This window comes from Phaethon lepturus, unplaced genomic scaffold, assembly GCF_000687285.1.
Source record: "Phaethon lepturus isolate BGI_N335 unplaced genomic scaffold, ASM68728v1 scaffold41181, whole genome shotgun sequence".
NCBI classification, from domain to species: Eukaryota; Metazoa; Chordata; class Aves; order Phaethontiformes; family Phaethontidae; genus Phaethon; species Phaethon lepturus.
Window position 1 is genome coordinate 4660 of NW_010519218.1, and position 10670 is coordinate 15329.

The following is a 10670-nucleotide window of genomic DNA, read 5'->3' on the forward strand; positions in this document are numbered from 1 at the left end:
TCTCGGGACACATCTTCATTTATTCCCCAAGACAAATATACCGCAAAAAGGCTCAGTCTCATGGGGCGGATTGTGGTCAGATAAGGGAAACACTCAGCAGTTAAGAGAAAGCACACGTACAAGGAGGCTGTGTATAGTACTGAGTAATATTTATTTTCTATTTAAATTTTCTTTGGCTATGAAGTGATGAGCTGCACTTCAGAAAGCAGTGCCCTCAGCATGTACAAGATGATATTGTTTATTTCTTCCCAAAAGCAAGTGGGGGAATCTTAATCATAGAAGTCATCGAATTCGTCTGCTTCTGTGCTGTGAGTTTGTGGGCGCAAAGCAGCCTCAATCTCGGAGCTGCTGTCGTCAGATTCGCCCCAGAAAGCTAAGGGTGAGGAGAAAAGAAAAATAATTATCAAATCTTTTCCATGTTTATGTAATTCATGTCACAGACACCATCACTTTACAGTGCTCCGGAGGCAGCTAGACAGCATGGCTTACGGAGAAGGTCAGGGTTTTGAAGACTGCAAAAGCTAGGTGTGCCTTTCTGACATGGCATGCTGTCAGCCCGTCGTGGTCTCTGGTAACGGAGCTGCTGTGGCCAAACAGTGGGCTCATTCAGAGGTCCCACTTCATTGTTCCTCAAGGTAGCTTGGGAGAACGTGTCCACTCCAAGCAATTTACTTGACCAGCTGCTATCTGAATTATAGCTTTGTCTATTATGTTCCACTTTCTCCCTCTACTTGACCCTGCGGTGAAGTCACAGTTGGACCATGACATCACAGAGTTGGCATAAAAATGGCAATGATGTCACAAATGAAAAATCAGCACTTTGAGATAGGATCAAATACAGGCAAGATTGACTTCAAAGAACTGCATGGCTTTAACAAACAGCTCTGGGAATTAGCAAACAATTTCACTGAAATAAACAGAATGCCATTTAAATTCGGGGTGCCTGAGAGATTACTCAATACTTAAATTTGTCTGACCTGCCAAAAAAAGAGTGAAAAGCATGGCAGATGGGGAAGCGTAAGTCAAACCCACGGTCATTGTTGGAGCAGTGCTGTCTGCCTGTTCGTAACCATTTTCAGAGGGCTGCTGTTTGTCCAGAGCCGGTGCAATGGCCACGATGTCCCAAACAAGACCTAAGACTCAGAAATGGGGATTCAGGCTGTCATCCCTCAGACAGAAATTTCAGCTCATGTTCGACTGAGGCACTGTTAACATCTTCAGTGCTTTTGATGGCACAAGCTATATAAACATCTTATCTACAAACGCAGCAGCTGCATCTTTCATCCTATATCCCTGACCCCCTGGACTGCAGGTCTGCGCTTGGCTGGGAGCATTGCAGCAGCGACGGCTGCACCCTGTGCTCTCTCCCACGCTGAACCCCTGGGAAGAGGCTGAACACGCTGGATGGCTCCAAAAAATGAAACTTCCCAGCATAGAAGGAAACGGGCTGGGAATGTGAGCGCACCTTTCAAGTGGCACCACAGCAGCCATTGTTTACAGCACCCTTAAATCAGCTCAGATGCCACGCCTCTGAAACATGTTCTGTACCATTCATAGCCTAATGCTGAGCTCCAGGCAAAGAGCTCCCTGCTCCCAGCACCGACTCTGCTTACGGGAGGCTCCGCGAGAGGCGACTTCTGACACCAGTGGCCCTTATGGTGGTTAAAAGAGAAAAACAAAATTCAGGGAAGAATGAGAATATGTGGGGCCCAAACGGCAATTTAAAAGCAAGCCTGCTTGCTCACGGAAAAAAATGGTTCCGGATGCACCCGGGTGGGTGTGCAGGCACCTTGCTGTGCCTGCAAACACCTGTGCTGCTGCCCACTCACTCCTGCAACCCATATTTCAAAAGGAAGATCACGAAATCAGGTTTTTCCTTCTCTAGGTGTTCTCCTACCTGCTATTTGCTACTGTTTGATTTAAACCCTGAAGCAAAGATCACTACTCCTTTCACAGCACCTGCACTACAAAACACGTCCTCTCTGGTCCAGAATTTGTCATCATCAGCTATTTGCTGGCTCCTGTGCTGAGACAGAGAAATTCCATGCTTTCCCACCTCATGCTCGTGTTTTATACAGTTCCATGATGTTGTTCTTGGAGGTATTCTACAACGTAAATAACACTTAGAAAGACATCGATTGTAAGTAGTGTAACATTTGCTTCTTACCTTTGGATTTTATAGCAGTTACCATTCCCTTCCTGGTTTCAGTCCTGTAAAAGAGAAAGATTTCAAATAATCAGCACAATGTCACAAAATTAAAAGAATGTAAGTCGACTTTAAAAGAAAAAAAATCTGTGAGATGGTTTAAAAAAACATGAGTAACTTTTATAACTACCTTTTAAAAAAATAACTATTTTATCAAGGATTTCTTCACCTTTATGTCTTTAAAAGGTGGAGAAATTAACATGCAGCAGGGGCACCAGTCCAGATGTTCAGGCAGCGTGAACTGGAGTTATTCCTTGGTAATGGCTCCGATTTACACCAGTAGTGAATTAAGGGTACAAAGGAGCAGAGCTCTGTCTGTCTTTTGCAGCCTTTGAGATAATGCAAAGCAAGTAAAGAAAAAACCCAAACAAAAATAAAAGCACCCCCCACTGATGCTCACTGAACTTCCTTTTTCCCCTTCCTGCCAGCGTACTCCTCCAGCCTGGCTGCTGGGTTCCCATAGCATCGTCCACATCCCTATGTAAATGTGCGATCTCCAGCTGCCTTTGATCTACCTTGATGTATATGCAGTTGCATCTCTGTTCTGTTAAATGACTGCTCTTGTGTCTAGAGCATCACAGGCCCTTTTGAATCTCTCAAACAAGCTGGAATCATTTTGATCTTTTGTGTGTAGCGTGTGTATTGTGTTGGTGCTGTGAAATAATCACATGGGCCAATGATGTAGGAGAATTAACTGGTATATTAACAACCCTGCAATAAGCTCTAAAAATAAAGCTTCAGCTGATTTTAACAAGGAAGATCAAATCGGAAATATTTGTGACGTTGCTGTGCAAACTAGTGAAATGCAAGCAAATGTCAAGCTGCAATTTGAAGCTGTTGCCGCAGTCAAAACAGAACTCAATCAGCTGTCAAAAATTTCATACAATATGCTGCTGCATTTCATGTAAAGACATGGCAGCTGATACATAATTGCTTAAAGTGGGGAGTTAAAAATATTCTAACTACTATTATGGAAGCATTTGTGAAGGAGATACCAAAAAAGAAAAAAAAAACCCCACCAGAGATGATTCATTGCTTGTCTTGTAGCACTGCACTCTGTAAGAATTTGTGATTGCAGCTGGAAAGCTAAGCTTAAAGCAGGGGGAAGTTTCATTGCACTACAGCTACCTATGTTACATAACTTTGCCTTGTAAATAAGGGAAAGCTCATACTAAGTCATGCTGTGAATGCTGTTAGCACAAATCATCCCTCTTTACAGATACACAAAAAATTCCAGAAATGAAATACTGAACATTGCTAACGTTCAACCAAGATACAACTGAGGCTTAAGTACTAGTAACAAGTAACAGTACTAGTTGAGTATTAAGTGACATAACTAATTATTAACCTATTATTTCTTTAAGTAAAAAACTTTAGAATGTTAGCCTTCAAATGTTTATCTGACATTTTGTTAGCATGCCATCCAAACACTTTTCCATTTTATTCAGAGTCAAACCCTACGCTGCATTACGCTTCAACTTCTAGTTCAAATCCAGTTACTCAGCAGCGTTTCCAAGTATTTTAATTCGGAGCCTCTGGGTTGAGTCCTGCACTACGCCGAACGCCCTTAACTCTTGCTCGCTTTGGTGCGATTTCGTGACCCTCAGCATTTCGCAGGAGGTGCTCCACATATCCCAGGCTTAGCCCGTAAAAACACGCTCAAGAGGATGCAACTCCAGCGGCTGCATCGTTCTTCCCCCAGGTGTCGAGCGAGAAACCACTTGTTGCCGAGCTACAGATTGAGAGGCGACTTCTGTGGCAGACTGCACAAAAGCCATTTTATCTTCAAGTAGTTCAGTAAAACAAGATCAGGCAGCTGGCAGCTACCGCCTCCACTGCCTGCTGCTGCGTCCCCGCTGCCAGGAGGGGAGGCGTATGGGGTTTCCTTATTCAGCCACACTACGAGGTCCCCAGAAGTGATGCTTTGCTCTGCTTCTCTCCGCAGATGAAGCCCCGATCAAAATGCAAGAGGGTCGGTCACTGGGGCCCAGAGCCTCTGCCATGCCAAGGACCACCACGCACAGCCACCAGCGGGGTGCTGGACTGCCCAGGTCTCGGGTGGCTCGGTCCTCTTGCACAACTGAAAGCACCATGAGGTGCTCCAGGTCCGGCTGAAGGCCAGCATTCCCACAGAGAAGTTGTGCTGGACAAAGACCACCATGGCTGCAGGAAGGTGTGGAATCCTTCCTCCTTCTACCCCTGGTTCTCAAGCAGAAAAAGGTCAGTGTGGACAGGAGAAGGGGACAGACAGATGTTTGTTTTCTACCCAAAACCATCCATGTGTTGGGGTTCATTCTCCTGGGGCTACTCCACCACCCGTAGAATGGGATTCGCTCCGAGAACAGCAGAGAGCCGTAGCGCTGCACCCCGGGAGCTGGGCCTTAGTGTGACCCAGCAGTCAACAAAGAGAGAGGTGGGGAAGAGGGTGTCGGCAGAGGCTAGGCATGAAAGCGGTTGGCACACAGAGAGACGCCTGGGGGGACAGGGGAAAACGGAGCTGGGACTTCAGAAAGGCCAGATTGGAAATCACAGCTCCGCCAAGCCAAGCCTGGAAAATGCTGCAAGATAGCTTTGTAACAGGGAATAAAATTCCCGACTTACGTCTGAAGTGTTAGTCGAGGCTGATAAGATGCAAGACGGTCTCTACATTGCAAAACATTCGTATTCAGAAATCAGCAGATTTGATGATGAAAGTTATCATCTGGTACACTGAGCACACAATAACCACACAGACCTCTGCAGAGAAATTTTAGGAGTATAAATGAAGTAAAGCCAGTTCCATTGCATCGACTAATCCCCCGTGGTGACCCTTCGATACCCATTTATGCATTTGCTTCTTCCCTAAAATAATTCCAAACTGAACCTAGGCTGTAACAAAGAAAAAAAACCCAAACCAGTTTAACTTCAAAGAGCCTTTTAATCTCTCCTTTACTCTGATGAAACAGGCTTTTTGTATTGAAGATGCTGCAAGAAGAAGAAATGAAAAAGCTCTAGGAAAATATTTTTTTCTCCATAAAGAAAATTAATATTAAGAGCAAAATAGCAGACCAACAAGAACCAAGTTAACAGAGGTAGCTCACTGAAAAACAGCAGAAAATGTTTGCCTTTTGCTAAACCACCTGTTGAACCTCTGTCTTTCAGTGTCAAGCACCAAGGGAGGGGGTAAAAAAAAAAAAAAGGGACACACACTTGCCAAAAAAAAAAAAACCAAGGGGAAAAAAAAAAGAGGCACAAAGAAAACTTTTCCCCAAATATCAAGGGGAAAAAACCTCACACCTACACAAACCACCCAAGCACCCAGAGGAAAAAAACACCACCCAAGTGCCAAGTTCTATCAGAAATGCGAACAGGACACAGGGCACAGCGGCCTCAGGAGCACTGATGCTTCGGCTCGGCTTGTCAGAGGCTGGAAGCCCGCGCGCCTCCGTCCTGCACGCGCGTTGCTGAGGCGGCACACCACGGAAAACAAACCGAGCCTTGCTTTTTCGCAGGGTAGCGCTTATTAACCCTTGTGAGGGAAGCGATGAAGCTTCTCCCCAGCAGTACCTCAGGATGCAGGAGCTGGAGATCCAGCTTTAAACATCATTTTTTGAAAACACCTAAAAGCCTCTTGGCAGCGAACGAGCCTGGCTGCTTAGCGGCAGCGCCCCCGGTGTGGCAGGCTCCGCTGGGCATCCCCCGTGATCATACGCTTTCTGCCAGCTCCGGCTGAAGCCCGACGGCTCTGTCATTTTCTGCTGATCGTTTCCTAGAAATTGGGCACCGCAGAAGTATTCCCTGCCCTGGAAAGCTGGCATAAACTAACAAATCCATTCATTACACCAGAACTGCAGTGATAATATTGAATTTCAGTAATTACACTGCAAATAGGATGACCTTTATTTTAGGACACAAAGATCTGTATAGAGCTACATGTAAGACCGGTCGCTGTTTAGGTATGCCACGCTGAAAAAAAAAATTATTATTGCCTAGAGCAACCGCTAACACAAAGACTGCATCACAGCGCTGCGGTGAAACCGTGTCGGAAGAGCACAGGACATCGCTGCAAAAATAAACTCCATTTGCTCTGTACTACAAAGGCAACATGTTTAGATGGATGCTGTCGCCTCTGCCCACAAAGCATTCCCCGCCGATACACGTAGAGCATCACTGCTGCAACGCTACTATTTCTGCAGCAGCTAGGTGTTAAGATTTAGGAGACGCAGAAATACTTGTAACAGAAAAACGTGCTTGAATTTACAGTCGGCTTCTGACAGAAGCAGTTTGGTAACAGAAAGTACGGCAGAACTCTAAAACCACCACGTTTGTGCTCTCGTGTGGGAGCGCCTCAGGAGTCTGGAAACACACTGGTCCGCCAGCATTTCTCTCACTTTCCTAGGAAGTGCATCTCCTGAACACCCCAAACCTTTGGCACCTCTCCTCAGTGTCCCGGCCAGAACCCGGTGGTTCCCCCCGCATCAGCTACGCGAAGTCGGGCCTGGTTTCGAAGGGGGGGCTGCAGGGGGATGCGCAGAGCCGGAGTGCCCCCCGATGGCCAGCCTGAGCAGCGGGCTCGGTGTTAAACATCACCCCCGAGGATAATTAAGAGGATGAATTATAGTCTGCCAACTTTTATTTGCATATCATTACATCTGTGTTTGGTAAAGGCAGCTTTCGACTTAAAAAACCCCAACAAACCACTAAAACAAAAAAACCAGCCTTCAGAGGCCAGCCCGGATTACTTCCGGAGGACAGATTAATCGAAGTTGAAAATACTTTACACCGTGTTTATGTGCTGGCAAATTAAAATTGTTATCTGGTTCTCAGTCAATAATGCATCTTTAATCTCCAGATTATTAGGAAATGAGACAGCGCAAACAAGTCAAAGAAAAATAAAACTGCTTGCATCCAAAATTCAGAATTGCCCAGAAAGCTAGTGACCTCCACTGGCTGCATCCATCGCTACAGGACCACGAAATGCCACACACGTCGCCAGAGATACAGTCCTGACTTCTGATACCTTTCCCTCCAAGTAATTGTGTAATTTAACATGCTCCTTCCCGCTGCAAAACACTAACTCTTCAGACGCAGGTTGCACCTCTCTGCCTGCAACTACTCCCTCAGTAAAGTCAAGGAAGCCGGGAAAAAGTAGCTTTATAGATAAAGGTAGAGTGGGATGCTATTTGCAGGAGGAGAGGAAGCTCTGGCATGCACCTCCGAACAAAAGGGAACAAGTGGTCTTTACTCGGAGAGCAGCTTCCTATTAAGACTCACTCCTTCGTACATTATGCCTTTCATCCCCACTCAACCACAAAATGATTTTGCTGTAGGAAATACAATGGCAGAAAAAGATTTACATTGAAAGAATCTTTAATAATAAACTGTTGCAGATCTGCCTACTTCCCCATGATTTATAATACAATAAACATCGGATTCTATTAAGTCTCATGCACTGAAGACGCGTACTGAAAAACCGAATATGAAAGCCCTCAATTCTTCCCGTCTCCAGTACCATAATAGTGAAATGAGCATGTATAAATGTGCTAAGAGTATCTCTTTGCATCTTTTATAGCTTGTGTGTATTAATCTGTAAAGCTTATTAAGAAAGTCATTGCTATGCAAAGCAGCACCCAATCTCTTTCTCTGGCTTTTCAACAGAGCGCAGTGTTTAGCCAATAGGACCGGTCCCCTGCCCCTCATTCGGCATTCATAACATGCAACATTTGCACAATGTATCTCTCAAAGGCTGCTGAATAGAAAGCCTTAATACTCATGTAAACAACTGCAAACCAATTACTTAATGAATCAGGCCCACACATAATGAGGTGCCAGACAAAGAGCTATAAATGCATTTTTGCGCCCGAGCCTCTGCTTTAAAGTAAAATCCCTCAGCTGTAGTTTGGGCTTAACTGGCACATCATAATTATTGTCTGGAGGACATCAGAGGAAGCCTTTTTTTTATTTAGGTCCAGCAGGGTCTTTTGCGAGGTCACTCATCAGCTCCGTGACAAAACGGAGCAAAGAAGAATTTATAAAAAGTACCACAGCGGTGCTACATGGTTATGTTTATTCTCAAGTAGTGGGTTTCGAGACCACTTGTAAAAGCAATAAAGCCCGAGAAGTGACTGCGGTAAGTGGAGCGCTTAAATGCGAGCGGCGAAGAAACTGCACTGCATCCTGGCCGCAAACAAGCGCCCGGCCGCCCTTCTGTTTCTCCCTCTTCCTCTCTGCTTCTGCCGCTCTCCGTCTTTGCAGAGTGGACGCCAAGTATCCAAAAGCAAGGGCTGTTAATAAGCTTTGTGGATAGAAAGCTGCGTTATTTTTGACTCATTTAGAAAAGCTAACTTTAAGCCATTGTAAGAGACTTTTTATTCTAAAAGCAGCATCATGTATCAGCGCGTGAAGTGCGCTTACTTCTGTGCTGAAAGGCATGGAATTACAGGGCAGAGCGAAGATTTAAAAAATCTATCGCAATAGATTTAAAAATCTATTTAAATCTAAAATAAACAAAATAAAAATCTAGATTTTTAGTAGATTTAAAAATCTATCGCAAGTAAGAATTAGAAAAAAAAATAATCGGCAAAAACCCGTACACCATATGAACAGCATCTGAAAAATGCAGAAGTCACCAAACACATTATTAGGAAGCGGTGCAACATCCAAGCGGAAATAAACTTGGAGACTTTTTTAAAATAAAAAATAGTTCATTTTAAACTATACATATTTTATTCAGACTCATAGCAGTGATCCTGTAAGCAAGCTCATCAGGGCCCGATCCTTCCCTTCCTGCTGTCGTGGGTTTCAGTGAACAACTAAAATTTAAGATTTAAAAATTCCTATGTAAGAGCACCCTTGTCTTTCATAGCATTAGGCAGTACTATTGGGAACATCATTCTCAGTTCCAGAAAATTTAAAAATTAAAAAAAAAAGTTTGAGCATAAGACTGTAAGAATTAATCCTAAAGAAAAGCACGAGTGTCATTCATCAATATTGCATTATGGCTTGTCTTTATTTATTGTACTTAAAAATCACAGAAATACTGTGATTTTAATACAAAATGCAGAACAACACTCAAAATTGGAATTGTGTCTGTTATCAAAACTGACCTAATCAATAACAGCATGAAAAAGTTACAGAAAGATAGTGATGTCATATAAACAGGAGGAGTTAAAAATTTATCAAAATGCTTTAAAGTCTCTTCCTGAGTGCTATTGATGGCGGTTTTCAGAGCAGGAGCGGTGTAGCAGCAGCACCCACTTGCTGGGCTGTTCTAATAAGAGCAGATAAGGATCTAAAGCCCAGCCAATATTTCATGAGATGGCTGTGTTCTATCCTATTTTCTGCTGCTTCTTCACCACTAATTTGATTGCTGCTGTTCGATTAGCGTAACATGCCAATGAAGAGTGCAGGGGACATCCAACAGACCTGCTCAGGGACCCGAGGGGAACTGCTGCGGTTTAAAAAAAACCCACAAACCAAACCCACAAACCAACATTTTAATTTTTTCTTTTATAACAAGAGCAACAACTAAAAGAACAAACTGCATCCTTTAGGTACACGTAAGGCTGTTAAGCATACTCAGTTTGAAAGGAAGAAAGGCATGTTATAAATACCCCAGTATCAAATATAACCCCCCCAAACCCTGAGACCATGAAAAGCGTTATCCAGTTACAGCTAGTTTACATCTTGGATACATGGAGAAGAAACCCACCACTTTATTTCTTGAAGACTTTATGTTTTATGTCTGCCTCTCTCCTGACAACTCCCATTGTCTGGCCCCTGAGCAGCCCTACTGAGAGCAGCTGTACACGCTAATTTGTGGTTCACTGAGATGTCAATTGAGTCTTAAAATGAGACAACAACAGCTGCAAAACAATACTTGGCTTTGGCACAAATATTTTCTAAGGTGTACCAAAGTTTAAGATCTTCTCTTAGAAAAAGATACATACAAACCTTAACCCTAGACCAAGCAAAAAAAAAAAAAAATCTGAGCCTCAGTCATTTTCTGTCAGCATTTCTCATTCTACAGAAGCATTTCAGATGTTAAAGGATTTAACAACTTTACCTTGAGAAGGGAGGACTTCTTTCATTCGATGAAGAACTAGATTCTGAATGCATTTCTTGGCTTGCACTTATTTTTGCTTTGGAACTACCATCGCCACTATCCCAACCTGTTAAGTAAAAACATGCAATATAAATTTTCAAACAACAATGGCTGGACCTTACAACAGTGTGCAGTCCCCAGCAGCAACACACTTATTTTTTAAATGGATGCACGTAATGGCCACGCTCTTGGTTTGATGACAAAGTCTAGGGAGGAGCGCGCACCACACAGTTGTGGTATCTGCCTCAAGGTCGTCTGCTCACAGCAAGGTGGAAATCAGTTAAAAAGACAAGAAAACTCCCTTGCTATCAGTTAAGTTATCTGATGATGATTTCTTGTGAATAGTGAAATTTTTGCACATCTTGCCTCATTTTAGGGAAA

At 43.7% G+C, this 10670-nt stretch overlaps 1 protein-coding gene across 1 annotated transcript in view; it reads right to left on the bottom strand.

The window, feature by feature from the left end:
• Positions 1-269: 269 nt before the first annotated feature.
• KIZ (kizuna centrosomal protein) overlaps positions 270-10670 on the bottom strand; it is a 45177-nt gene continuing 34776 nt past the window's right edge. The window contains exons 11-13 of the mRNA XM_010296972.1: positions 10251-10356; positions 2168-2211; positions 270-373 (exon numbers count right to left, since the gene is read on the bottom strand). Of these exons, the coding sequence (XP_010295274.1) occupies positions 270-373; positions 2168-2211; positions 10251-10356 (254 nt within the window). The remainder of the gene's footprint in view (positions 374-2167; positions 2212-10250; positions 10357-10670) is intronic.